The sequence below is a fragment of the Bufo gargarizans genome, chromosome 1 (assembly GCF_014858855.1).
Source record: "Bufo gargarizans isolate SCDJY-AF-19 chromosome 1, ASM1485885v1, whole genome shotgun sequence".
NCBI classification, from domain to species: domain Eukaryota; kingdom Metazoa; phylum Chordata; class Amphibia; order Anura; family Bufonidae; genus Bufo; species Bufo gargarizans.
The window spans coordinates 678,777,945-678,792,893 of NC_058080.1; the positions used below are offsets into that span (position 1 = coordinate 678,777,945).

General features: G+C 43.7%; 1 protein-coding gene across 1 annotated transcript in view; it reads right to left on the minus strand.

The window, feature by feature from the left end:
- Positions 1–8,863: 8,863 nt before the first annotated feature.
- LOC122936242 (regulator of G protein signaling 7 binding protein) overlaps positions 8,864–14,949 on the minus strand; it is a 129,355-nt gene continuing 123,269 nt past the window's right edge. Inside the window, exons 5-6 of the mRNA XM_044292343.1 lie at positions 12,919–12,989; positions 8,864–9,731 (exon numbers count right to left, since the gene is read on the minus strand). Of these exons, the coding sequence (XP_044148278.1) occupies positions 9,640–9,731; positions 12,919–12,989 (163 nt within the window). The 3' untranslated portion in view covers positions 8,864–9,639. The remainder of the gene's footprint in view (positions 9,732–12,918; positions 12,990–14,949) is intronic.

Genomic DNA, 14,949 nt, shown 5'->3' on the forward strand with positions numbered 1-14,949 from the left:
TACAAATGTTCAGCCCTTCAAGTGCAACACCCATAGGGAATTAACAATCCAGAATCAAATGCTGGATCACTATTATCGATACAATCCTTAGGATCTGCTTCCATTGCATCATAGCAAACATGTTCCATGATCTCTCATGGCTAAGAGTAGTATCACATGTGAAGGAGTAGGTAGTAATGCAGTTCCTACTCCTCTGACCAACTTTTCACCGCCTAAAAGGTGCACAAATTTAGATCTGACTACTCTGCTGCCTCTGGAGGGGGGAGTAGTAGTGCCTTCCCACCTCTAAAAATAAAAATAAAAATTCTAATTCACATGACTGTCTCCAATTAATAACCACATTTTTGAGTTTCTGGTAGATAATTTCAGGTTCTTGGAAGATGGATCATCTCGGACAGGATATGCTGTTCCTACCTAATCTGATGTTGGCAAGAAAGAACCACTCCCTCCAGCAATGTTAGTGCAGGAGACAGAACTGAAGACACTCGCTGAGGTTTGTAAGATGGCTGAGGCTAAGACTGCTAACATCAATATTAATCCAGGTAGGTCTTCGGTATCACTCATTATTAGGGTCTAATCTGGTGAAGCAGAGATTTTGTTTGATCCATGGATAAGCCCATCAATAATGAATGCTGAGTGTATGAAAGATGTTTGATGCCCTGATGCTGCCTGAGAAGGTAAAGGCTAAACTATTACCTGAAGTCTACGCTAAGTGGGAGTCTGTGTGATACAGGATGACTTAGGGCCAGTGGACTTCCAAAAGTTTGTCTTTTTCAGATACAGGCTACAGAGGCTGAAAGGCAACATCAAAGGATAAAGGTAAAAGTGATGATTGAGAATGGACTCTGGAGGGTTGGTAAGAAACTTTTCCTTCAGAGTGCAATCTACCTAAAGAGGATGGATTTAGATGGATTTAGAATATGGCCAAATCAAGAGAGAGAAGGTGTGATTGGGTTCTGTGATAGATGGCTCCTGGGTTCAACAATGCTGCCACTAGGTTAGTTGAATGTGAATGCTGTAATAATGATGGAAGAACTATGGGAGTTCCAGGAAGGAATATGCCAAGGTCATCTTACCCATTTCAGAGACTGCGGATTGACTACATTCAAAACAAAGGTGGAACAGTGTGAAAATGTCTGTGTCTGTATTGATCTCTTTCCAGGATATTCGGCCTGTAGCAAAAGCTACAGCTAAAAGATATAGATACTGACTGAGGTGAGAGTACCTATCCCCTGGGGCATTTCTCCATCTGGTACACACCTAACCGGAAGATAGGCCTAAGTCCTTATGAAGTACTCTTTGGGAATGCCCCTAGATTAGGTCTCTATTTCCACAACAGCTCCAGATGCAGCATAGTAGTTTTGTGTGTATTTTTAAGTTTAGTTGTTTTCTAGAATCCAGACTGTATAGAAGCAATTTATTCTTTACAATCAGGAGATTGGGTAGTGGTGAAATGAGAGACGTGTGGAAAGTCCTAGAGCTACGGTTTGAAGATCCACATCAGGTCCTGATAACCACCGCCACTGCTGTAGACTTGGAAGGAGAGACTGATTGGATCAGGAACAATTAGGTTGACTTTTGCAGTATAGTGGACTGTAAGACAGATGACAAATAGGACACTTGGCTTTGGTCTAAGTATATCTGTGTGACTGGAACTGACCCAGTCTATGGTAATTGTGTTTAGATATGACCATAACAACTGTGGATATTGAAAATTAACAGAATGGAGCACTAGTCTGAAGTATTGATAATGTAAACCAGTGGAAACTACCTCTAGAGTCAGTAAAAGTGAAGGTTTGTCGCAAAGGATGACTGTCCTGAAGGGAACACCACCAAACAGTTGTAAACATAATGAGTGTAATCCTCTGTTCCTGTCCATCAGAAATCCTATCCAACAGGATTTAGGGATATACACTCACCTAAAGAATTATTAGGAACATCTGTTCTATTTCTCATTAATGCGATTATCTAGTCAACCAATCACATGGCAGTTGCCTCAATGCATGTAGGGTTGTGGTTCTGGTCAAAACAATCTCCTGAACTCCAAACTGAATGTCAGAATGGGAAAGAAAGGTGATTTAAGCAATTTTGAGCGTGGCATGGTTGTTGGTGCCAAACGGGCCGGTCTGAGTATTTCACAATCTGCTCAGCTACTGGGATTTTCACGCACAACCATTTCTAGGGTTTACAAAGAATGGTGTAAAAAGGGAAAAACATCCAGTATGCGGCAGTCCTGTGGGCGAAAATGCCTTGTTGATGCTAGAGGTCAGAGGAGAATGGGCCGACTGATTCAAGCTGATAGAAGAGCAACGTTGACTGAAATAACCACTCGGTACAACCGAGGTATGCAGCAAAGCATTTGTGAAGCCACAACACGCACAACCTTGAGGTGGATGGACTACAACAGCAGAAGACCCCACTGGGTACCACTCATCTCCACTACAAATAGGAAAAAGAGGCTACAGTTTGCATGAGCTCACCAAAATTGGACTGTTGAACACTGGAAAAATGGTTTCTTGAACATGACAATGAGTTCACTGTACTAAAATGGCCCCCACAGTCACCAGATCTCAACCCAATATAGCATCTTTGGGATGTGGTGGAACGGGAGATTCGTGCCCTGGATGTGCGTCCCTCAAATCTCCATCAACTGCAAGATGCTATCCTATCAATATGGGCCAACATTTCTAAAGAATGCTATCAGCACCTTGTTGAATCAATGCCACATATAATTAAGGCAGTTCTGAAGGCAAAAGGGGGTCCAACACCGTATTAGTATGGTGTTCCTAATAATTCTTTAGGTGAGTGTATGTTTTAAGAGCATGTGTGAGTGAGAAAGATCCCCTAGGCAAATTTACAATGTTGGTAAGGGAAAAACCCTCAAAGTTTAGTTGCATCTGTGGCTCTTACATCCTTACCTATAATTGGCATTACATATTTGGCCAATTTAAAAATATAAAGAAAAACTGGCCTTAGAGACTGGATTTAGATTGGATTAACATCTATATTGTCATCAACAGAGATTTGTGAATTACACCTGTAATACTGCGAAGGGAATGGTGGAACAACTGAGCTCTTTTTCAGTGAATACTCTACAGAACGGTCTGGTCCTTGACAGTAGAAAAAGGAGGGTTTTACAAGATCATTGAAAGTTCCTGCTGCATCTACATTTCGGACAACACTGCCCCTGATGGAAGGATCACCAAGGATCTGAAGAAACTGATGGACTTTATCAAATGAACTGAGGGGAAAAATTCTGAAATTAATCATATCATTAGTGATGGACCAACACCAGCCGGGAAGATTTGGAGGTACATTAGACAGTAACAATTTTACTGTTCGCCAGTTAGATTACAGGCCCCAAAAATTATGCATTCACCGTGCAGAAAAGATCAAGTCATTATGTGGCTGGAGGTATATTAGACGTTCATTGTATATCAATTTTACTGCCGGCCAGTGGAGTACAGGCCCTAAACTTTAGGCATTCATCGGACAGAAAACATCAAGTGATTATGTGGCTGGAGGTATATTAGACGGTTATTGGAAATCAACTTTACTGCAGGCCAGTACAAATACATGTCAAATACATATGTTTAAAAGAACTAAAAATATTAAATTGGATTAAAAACATGGCTACCGAAATCCCCCCTCTTGAAAAAAAAACCAATGGTAATAGGTGAAATTCAATTAAACGTGATTGTCACAGGTGTTGAATTCCTCTGAGATCCATGCCTCATTAATTTTTAAAAAATGTAAGGTAGTCCACACTGTCATGAGCTAGGCGAGTGCGCTTATCGGTCACGTTCCCCCTTGCTGCGCTGAACGTCCTTTCGGACAGGACACTGGACGAGGGGCAAATCAAGAGTTCCATGGCAAATTGTGCCAGGTCTGGCCATAGGTCAAGCCTGTACACCCAGTAGTAAAGGGGTTCCTCACTTCTCAGAGCGTCCACATCGGCCGTTAACCCGATGTAGTCAGACACCTGTTGGTCTAGGCGTTCCCTGAGGCTGGATCCGGATGGCAGCTGTCGATGGGTTGGCTGCAAGAATGATATCATATCCGAAGTGACCAACACATCTTCAAGCCGCCCTCTTCTTACATACGTGGTAGGATTGGTACCTGCAACTGCTTCTCTGTGGGTGGAAATTCCTCTGCCAAGGCCCACAACAGCAGAATGCAGCATCTGGAAATGCTGTATTCTGACAGCCCTCTGTGATGCTGGTAACATGTCCGCCATTTTGTGTTTGTACCGGGGGTCTAAGTACGTTGCCACCCAGTACTGGTCCTTGCCCTTTATGCTTTTTATACGGGGGTCCCTCTTCAAACACTGGAGCAGGAACGCCCCCATTTGCACTAAATTGGAAGTAGTGGAACGTCCTGGCTTCTGCTCATCGCCCAGGAGAATGTCATCCTCGGTCTCCTCCCCCCATCCACAAACAACACCAGGGATCCCAGAAAAATTTAAAGCCTGCTCTTTTTGCTCCTCCTCCTTCTCCTTCCCCCAGGCACTATCCTCCTCTGACTCATCTTCAGACTCCTGCTGACTTGTCTCAGATGGCGTAGTTCCCCCTGGGAATTCATTCAGCATTGCGACTTTCTGCTCCTGCTCCTTGATGGCTTGATCAATGACACGACGCAATGCACACTCCAGAAAAAAGGCGTAAGGTACGATGTCACTGATGGCGTCCTGGCTGTGACTCACCAGTTTGGTGATCTCATCAAATGGCCGCAGAAGTCGCGCATGAGCAGCCACTGGCGGGGTGAAAAAAAACAAGCTCCCCAGGACCTGTCTTGCCGCAGAGTTCGTACAGGTAGTCGTTAACGGCACGTTTCTGCTGAAGCAGCCTATCAAGCATATACAAGGTGGAGTTCCAGCGTGTAGGGTAGTCACAAATCAGACGTTTGATGGGCAAGTGGTGTCGTTGCTGAACGTCAGCAACGCGAGCCATGGCCGTGTAAGATCGTCTAAAATGGCCAGAGATTTTCCTGGCCTGCCGCAAGACGTCCTGGATGAATGCTGCATGACTAAGTTCAGGACGTGTGCCATGCACAGCACGTGTGTCATATTACCCTGTTTCAGCGAGCTTAGCAGATTGGCACCGTTGTCGCACACCACTTTACCAACTGTCAAATTGAGCAGGGTCAGCCACTGATTGGCCTGCGACCGCAGAGCTGAAAGCCGCAGCACAGCATAGCAACGTCTCACCTGGCACATCGAATAGGTTTTGGGGAGCTGGGGGGGGGTGCAGCAGAAGAGGCGGTAGCAGTGGAAAAGGAGGAGTAAGCCGAGGAGGAGATGGAGGATGGAGTAAGAGGAGGAGAAGAAGAGGCAGGCCTGCATGCAATCCGTGGCGGTAACACCAAATCCACACGGGTGCCATGGGTTTCACACTTGACAGCTGTCAGAAGGTTCACTCAGTGGGCAGTAAAAGTTATGTACCTTCCCTGCCCGTGTTTGCTAGACCACGTGTCTGTGGTTAGATGTATCTTGGCACCGACACTGTGTGCCAGAGATACATTCACTTGCTGCTGAACATGGCCATATAGCTCTGGGATGCCCTTCTGGGGGAAATATTTCCTTCTGGGGACCTTCCATTGCGGTGTGCCAATGGCCACAAATTTTCTAAAGGCCTCCGAGTCCACCAGTTTATATGGCAGTAGTTGGCGGGCTAGCAGTTCCGACAAGCCGGTGGTCAGCCGTTGGGCCGGAGGGTTATCCGGCGTCATCAACTTTTTAAGTTTGAAAATTTGGGCCACGGAAGCCTGCCTTTTGCCAGATGAACGTGACGACGGCATGGTGGAAGGTGGAGTGGAGGATAAATAGGAGGAGAGAGGAGAAGAAGAAGAGGCAGTATGTGGAGCGCCGGGAGTGTGGCTTTGTGGGTTCTGATGGTGTTGCTCCCACTGGGCTCGGTGATGGGAGGCCAGGTGCCTTCTTAAGGCGGTCGTCCCTAGGTGAGTGTTGGGCTTACCGTGACTTATGCGTTGACAGCACAGGCTGCAGATGGCAACACTATTGTCAGCAGCTGACACGTAAAAGAAAGCCCACACTGCGGAGCCATGTGCCGGCGTCCTGGGAGCGCCAGATGTGACCGTGCATGGTGGATGACTCACTCCGGATACATTTGCAGTCTGCTTTTTGCCTCCTGTGTTCTGCATGTTTCTCCTCCCTATTTGCTGCTCTGTCTCTCCCTCTGAACTCTCCTCCTCTTCCTCTCTTGTGGGCACCCATGTGACATCCATCGACATGTCATCATTGTCACCTTCACCACCACTGACATTTGAGATCTTGGAGTAGGCAGCAACAGCGGGGACCTCCCTCCTTGGGCTGATCACGATACTGCCTGACCCCTACCACCCCTGCGGTATGGCCTGCCTCTTCCTCTGCCTGTCATTTTCAAAATGACCGTGTGACAAAGTCCTTATAGAAGAGCAGTATTTGTGGAAGCAGGTATATCGCAGGCCTCATTTAATATTTTGTGGAAGCCGGTATATCAATACCCTCTATCAGTATTTTGTGGAAACAGGTATATAGAACCCAATAATGAGTATTTGCTGGAAGCCGGTAAATCAAACCCCTTAATCAATATTTGGTGGAAGCCGGTGTATCGCAGGCCTCAATCAATATTTGGTGGAAGCCGGTATATCATTACCCTCTATCAGTATTTTGTGGAAACAGGTATATAGAACCCAATAATGAGTATTTGCTGGAAGCTGGTAAATCAAGCCCCTTAATCAATATTTGGTGGAAGCTGGTGTATAGCAGGCCTCAATCAATATTTGGTGGAAGCCGGTATATCAATACCCTCTATCAGTTTTTTGTGGAAACAGGTATATAGAACCCAATAATGAGTATTTGCTGGAAGCCTGTAAGTCAAACCCCTTAATTAATATTTGGTGGAAGCTGGTGTATCACAGGCCTCAATTAATATTTGGTGGAAGATGGTATATCAATACCTTGTATCAGTATTTTGCGTATATTGCGTTCCAGTAATGACCGATCGTCTGGCATAAAAAGAATCGCTTCTATTGGCTTCGATGCAGTGGCGGATAAAAAACATACTACAGTATAAAGACTATTGTTCCACTAAATTAAAGGCGCAAAGAAAGAAAGAAAGAAACTAATGTCACTAAGTGGAGAGCAATTGCTTTCCACAAGTTCACATCTGGACAATTACTTCCGGTTACAGAATCTGGCAGAGCATGCACAGTACTGTTGAACGCAAGTCTGTGTCCCTATCCAATTATGGGCAAACCGGGCAAATGCGCATGCGCAATCCCTAATAGAGGTAAAGGAATTTATAAAGTAGCCTGTACTAACCTTGCTAAGTGGAGCTCAATTGCGTTCCACAGGTTCACTTCCGGACAATTACTTCAGGTTATAAAATCTGGCAGGGCATGCACAGTGCCGTGGAACACAAGTCTGTGTCCCTATCTAACTATGGGCAAAACGGCAAAAAATGCGCCTTAGCCTGTTTTGCCCATAGTTAGATAGGGACACAGACTTGTGTTCCACGGCACTGCGCATGCCCTGCCAGATTTTATAACCTGAAGTTTTTTTCCAGAAGTGAACCTGTGGAACGCAATTGCGCTCCACTTAGCAAGGTTAGTACAAGCTACTTTATTAATTGCTTCACGTCTATTAGCGACATTAGTTTCTTTCTCTCTTTGCACCTTTAATTTAGGGGAACAGTATTCTTTTTAGTATTCTCTTTATCCGCCACTGCATCTACGCCAATAGAAGCAATTATTTTTAGGCCAGCCGAGCGGTCATCACTTTACCAGAAGTTTTAATCCGGAAGTATCAATGGAACGCAATCTGCGTCCCACCGGCGCTCACAGAAAACTACATGTCCGCTTGGCGTCTCACATGGCCACACGTTCCCGGCAGCACAGGCATCTTTTTGTACATTACCCAAGCTGTGTAAGTAATATAAATACTTATGTGATGTCACTATTTCCTAATTATGTTTTATGTGCACACACCCTGACCACAATAAGGTTAATTGGGCTCATGGGTCACTCCCCCAATTGTTGTTAACTCTGGGGTATTTATACCCCACACCTTGTGGTATATGCATGCTTGACAAAGGGTTTCTAAGCCGAAACGTTGCATCTGGATTAAACTCCACAAATTTGGACGTGCTGACTACGCTTTTCATTTTTCATTTTTCATTGTTAATAACCCTAAGCACATGGCCAATTGATTAGCCCAGCCAGAGCTCTGACTTGAACCCAAGCGAACAACTCTGGAGACACCCGAAAATGGCTGTCCACCAACGGTCCCCAACCAACCTGACAGAGCCTGAGAAGATCTGCAGAGAAGAATGGTAAAAAATCCCCAAATCCAGGTGTGCAAACCTTGTGACATCCTATCCAAGAAGACTGGAGACTGTAATCACTGCCAACGGTGCTTCAACTAAGTCCTGAGTAAAGGGTCTGAATACTTATGTCAATGCAAGATTTTAGTTTTTTCTTCTCAATAAGTTAGCAAAGATTTCTCACATTCGGTTTTCACGTCCTCATAATTGGGTATTGAGTGCAGAATGTGGGGGAAAAATTTGATTTAAAAAAAAAAAATTTTTAGAACAAGGCTGCAACATAAAGTGAAAAAAGTGAAAGGGTCTGATGACTTTCCGAACGCACTGTATCATTCATCTTCCTCTTATCATTCATTCAGTCTCCTTTCAGCATTTACATGGATTCATTGATTATCATAACGACACACCAACCAACCAAACATCCAAATAATACCTCATCCATTCGTGTATGACCATGTTTAGATATGAAAAAAGGATACAAAGCATGTTACACATTTAACTAAAAAAATTTATTAACAATGTAAAATGTAGGGTATATTTCAGTCTGAGCTAAGTCTGGCATGCCCTATCAGATTTAACACTATGTCAATATGCAGACACCATGCTTCAACTTCCTATAGTAACAATATATGATAAACTGTCTCTCTAGGTCATGAGGATATATCGGGGATTTGAATACACTATTGTAATATATTTATATATATATATATAACATCTTCAAAATTGTGAAAATCACACCATTCGATTGAAAGGAAAATACTGATGATCGTCATCAAGATTACAATATATGTACAAGCCATAAATACTTTATTTTCATCCTCTAGCTAGTAGGGTAGAAACTTGGCTGAGCTCTTGGACAAAATCCTGATGCATTGTGGAAGACTAAGTATGATCGAGACAAGAGAGAACAAACTGAAAATACAAAGTACAGTTATTGGCCTTGATACATCAATATTCGCATAATAATTGCTGCCACTATTATCCATAGTTAACCTCCATTGTGATGCCGATGGAATGGTTTTCCTATAGCACAATACTAGGACATCAAAGCGTTTTGCATATTTATTGTATGCCATGAACATCAAATTGTTCAGAAGGTCCCTTGTCGTGTATCCAGCCATTACTGATGGCTTCATCTCACTTGCTTCTTCCTCCACCGATTAGTAATCATGGCGTTCATCTTCAAACTATACTAGTTTTGAAACAAGGCAGTTTAGGCAACACTGAATACATAATGAATTAACCAACCTCAATACGATATATGACGGCAAATGTCAAATTATAGCGTATCTGCGGAAAAAATGGCTTTTCTTGATTTTTAACTGGAGATGAGGCAACACAATCCAAAGAATCTTCTCTTTCTTCTTCTGACGAGTGGATAAGGTGCCAAGTTGAGGAGGCTACTGTCGTCTGTGCGTAAAAGAATAGAATATTTGTATTTATCATCTGTTCCCACAAATGTTTCCATAGTGTTAAAGCGGTTCTCCAACTTCATAACAAATTCTGGCAAAACCCCCTCGACTGACAGATTTGAAGAGGAAAGCATAATTGCCTGCTCCTTACCTTTCAGTCTGGGTCTAACGGTTCACTGCTGTGTTTGCCATGCTCTGGTCCCTGCTTGCAATCTTCTGGCACGGACAGGGGTCACATGTGTGCTCCTGCAGCTAATGACTGACTACAACTGTAACCCCAAGCAGACCATCATTGGGTTACATTACCTGCGACTTGTGGGACACATCATCCTATCCCGTGATCCCATCCATGCCAGAAGTTTACAAGCGGGGACCAGAGAATGGCAGAAGCAGTGGTGGACTAAAGGACCCTGAAGCAAGCTGCAGGGAGCAGGTGGGAAGCCAAAATTTGTTAAAGGCTGGCAAGCCCCATTAAAATGTTTGTTTTTTTTTGTAATTCCCTTAAACGTTTGTTATGATAGCAATTTTTTTTAAAGGGATTCTGTCACCAGTTTTTGACCCCCACATTCAAAAATATGGTTATGTGCATGGAGCTCTTGTGATTCCTAATGTGATCTTATAAGCTAAATCTGTAGGCTCATTTAGTGTAAAAAACGTTTTATCTAACCTGTCATTCATCTCACTAAGGTGCCCAGGAGGATGCTTATGTCTTTCAGATGCCGCCCGCACCCGCCGCGGTTCGTGCCCAGCTCCTCCTTTGCTGTCATCACCGCCGCCTCAGAATCCTTTGCTACTCCTCCGACTCTCCCTCACTCCCCCCTCCTTCTTCTCTAACATCCCGCGTGTGCGCACAGGCCTGTGCCTGATGCGCCCGTGCGGACTTCTCCGTTCGGCTTCATTGAGCGAAGTGCGCATGCGCCGGCACTTCGCTCAACCTCCCGATGACCTGAACACTGGCGCCAGCCTTCAGGTCATCGGGAGGTTGAGCGAAGTGCTGGCGCATGCGCACTTCGCTCAATAAAGCCGAACGGAGAAGTCCGCACGGGCGCATCAGGCACAGGTCTGTGCGCACGCGCGGGATGTTAGAGAAGAAGGAGGGGGGAGTGAGGGAGAGCCGGAGGAGTAGCAAAGGATTCTGAGGCGGCGGTGATGACAGCAAAGGAGGAGCTGGGCACGAACCGCGGCGGGTGCGGGCGGCATCTGGAAGACATGAGCATCCTACTGGGCACCTTAGTGAGATGAATGACAGGTTAGATAAAACGTTTTTTACACTAAATGAGCCTACAGATTTAGCTTATAAAACCACATTAGGAATCACAAGAGCTCCATGCACATAACCATATTTTTGAATGTGGGGGTTAAAAACTGGTGACAGAATCCCTTTAAGACCTTTAAATTCAAGCTGCAAGTTGAGATTATCATGACCTACTCCCAAGAATTTCACTTCCACCTGGGTCCCGACCGGATGTGTGCCCTTCTTTTCCTGTTCAGCTGCACAATAGTAAATGCAACTGAAAACGAAGACTAGGAAACACATCCAATGAAGACTAGGGAACATGTTCGTCCAGGACCCAGATAGTGGCATTAGTAGAGTGAGTATCGGGTATCCCTAACCCTAACCAAACAGTCTTCCACAGGTTAGAAAAAAGGGCAGTTTTTACAAAAAGCATGCAGAACCCCTTTAAGAACAATAAATCTGGGACCATATTACATATTTTTTAATAGGAGGTGAAAGCAAATGACACCTGGTCAGACAATTTCTTACAGAATTTTTTCTTGTTGAAATCTCTGGAACCACAGTCCCACTACTACATGTTCTACAAGAGGATAGAACAAACTATAATGAATTCCAATTTAACATTTCACTTAGCCTACAATTACTGCAATTAGTTATGCATGTATAATTGACTCTCCATGTCACGCTGTTCTCACTATGTAAAAAGCACATTATATCGAAACAGAAGGTTATGTTCATCGTACACTATACTCTTGCAGTCTGCTAGTCTGGAATCATAAAATCCCTCATGACACAGAGCTATGTCCTACTCTGAAATGCTGTGGTGTTTCAGATAAAAACATTACTTTAAAAAGAGTTGTGCACCAGAGAGACCAGTTCAGGAACAGAGAGAAGAGTCAAGGCACAAGGAGAAGAGTCAGGGCAGAGGGAGAAGAGTCAAGGCAGAGAGAGAAGATTCAGTGCACAAGGAGAACAATTAGGGCAGAGGGAGAAGAGTCAAGGCAGAGGGAGAAGAGTCATGGCACTTCTGTGGTCAAGTCTAGTGAGAACAATCAGACCAAAATAGAGCATGCTATAATTTTGTCTGCACGGACCGATGGTGCTTTAAGAAAATTGGACACGTGAATTCGCCCATTGACTAGAATGTGTCAGAGTTCAGTCCAGGTTCTGTACATTCTATACTTGGACAGCATACAGACATGAAAATTAATGGAGTGGATGTCTGCATGCTGGACTCATTCTCGTATTAATGCGCCATTCAGTTGGTGAACTCGGGACAGTCTCAGCAGTCAGACCCCATGAATCAAATACCTATCTCCTGTCCTGTGGACAGGGAATGAGTTTATATTTTTGGGCAGCCAATTTAAAGGGGTTTTCCAGGTTTTTGTTTTGCCTCCTCCCTAAGCCAGGCCTGTTGTGAAATCCATATCCTACCTGGTCCTCTCCACTGGCTTCCAGCTCTTTGGCTCCCTGGCTCTCTTCACTGCACTCACGATCCCACTTCTGGATGGCTAGGTTCATGTGTGCCGATGCAGCCAATGACTGGCCTCAGTAGTGACATGTCTCCAGGCTGAATACTTAATGCTGGGTCACATGCCTCTTGCGGACAAGTCACTGCTTAGACCTGTCATTGGGTGATTGACCCCGTCCATGGGAAAACTGACAAATGAAGACCAGAAGACCAGTGAAGAGAACCTGGGAGCCAGAACAGAGTGGTGATGACAAGGTGAGTATTTATTTCAACAGTCTAGTCTTTGGGGGGAAGATTAATAGAAAAAAAAATGGAAAACCCCTGGACAAGCCTAATGGTCTGGGAACCTATAATTTATTAATCTCTAAAATGCATGCCTCAGCTATGAAGATCTCCTTGTATATAGGGGTTTTCATTGTGCACTTACATTTGTCAGGAAATAGTTCTCCGAATAAAAAACAATAGTGATGCATTTACCTTGGTTTTTTAATGGCAAAGGCATGGTCTCCCTGAGTTTGCTTAAGAGGTTTTTCATTTCCCTCATGTCTCTGAAAAGAAAAAAGCAACTTGTTCATCCCAGGATTGGACTCAAAGATAGTGAAAGTTGACAACTCTCGTCTTCCTAACCCCATGAAACAGTGTGGATTTCTATATGCTGTATCTTTTCATATCATCTCCACCTGCTTACTGAGAATCAATACTGACCTAATACATCTCATCAGAGCTGAGGCTCAGCTACAAGGTACGCAGTCTACAAATCTTCTGTGATCTATATATGCAGCCAGAACTTGATTAGTCTGAATACATGGTGGCAGACTCTTAGGACGGCCATACACATAAGTCAGGTGTCGGCTGACCACTCATTTGACCGACAGCCATCACTCCCAATTAGGAATGGTCAAAACGGTTCTTACAAATTGGTTCATCTCATCAGCCAGAATTCTTCAACTGTGAGGGGCTGTCCCCGCCGGTGAAGAATATTCTCCTGCCGCTTGATTGACAGGGGTCAGACATCTTGCCTGACCCCGACAATCTTGCCCTTGCACCATTGCTCCGAGTAGCAGTGCAAGCGCAGAGGCTCTGCTTTCACTTCTGGAGCAGTGATTCTTCATGCACTACCATCTGGAAATGTGGCAGTTCATGCACAGTTGCTGCTTGGGTAGTGGAAGCAGAGCCTCCGTGCTTGCGTGGGTACTGGAAGCTGCACAGGTGGAAGAGTGTCAGAACCGGGTGAAGAAATGGGACTAAGAGCATTACATTCAGCCGACATGCACACAAATCTTCAAGACTTTCAAAACCAAGCCACTTTTCACCAAAAGGACCAAGCCACATTCTGCAAATCTGACATGCTTTACGTGGTAATAACCCTGGAATGCTTTTACTTATCCAAGCGATTCAGCAAAGGTTTTTCTGGTGACATATTTGTACTTCATGTTAGTGGTAAATTTGAGCCAATATGTTTTTTCTTTATCTATAATATAAATTTTGAAAAATTTGAAATTTTTAAATCTGAATGTCTGTTTTTAACACTTTCATGACCAAGGGTCATTGATGCCCCAGTGTCCAGGTCAAAATTTACAAATCTGACATGCGTCACTTTATGTGGTAATAGCTTTGGAACACTTTTACTTATCCACGCCATTCTGAGATTCTGTTTTCTCGTGACACATTGTACTTCATGATAGTCATATATTTGAGTCAATATATTTCACCTTTATTTATGAAAAAATCCCAAATTTACCCAAAATTTTGAAAAATTCACAATTTTCCAGATTTCAATTTCTCTGCTTCTAAAACAGAAAGTCATACCTAATAAAATATTTATTACTTAACATTCCCCATATGTCTACTTTATGTTGGCATCATTTTGGAAATGTCATTTTATTTTTTTAGGACGGTAGAAGGCTTAGAAGTTTAGAAGCAATTCTTAAAATTTTTAAGAAAATTTCCAAAACCCACTTTTTAAGGACCAGTTCAGGTCTGAAGTCACTTTGTGGGGCTTACATAGTGGAAACCCCCATAAATGACCCCATTGTAGAAACTACACCCCTCAAGTTACTCAAAACTGATTTTACAAATTTTGTTAACCCTTTAGGCGTTCCACAAGAATTAAAGGAAAATGGAGATGAAATTTCTAAATTTCACATTTTTGGCAGATTTTCCATTTTATAAAAAAATTTCTTTAACACATTGAGGGTTAACAGCCAAACAAAACTCAATATTTATTACCCTGATTCCGCGGTTTACATAAACACCCCACATGTGGTCGTAAACTGCTATACGGGCACACGGCAGGGCGCAGAAGGAAAGGAATGCCATACGGTTTTTGGAAGGCAGATTGTGCTGGATTGGTTTTCTGAACGCCATATGTTTTTAATTTTTCTGCCAATCGTCTTGTGCAGGGGCTCGTTTTTTGCAGAAAGTGTTGAGGTTTTTATTGGTACCATTTTTGGGTACATAGGATTTTTTGATCCTTCATTATTACACTTTATGGGGCAAGGTGACTCA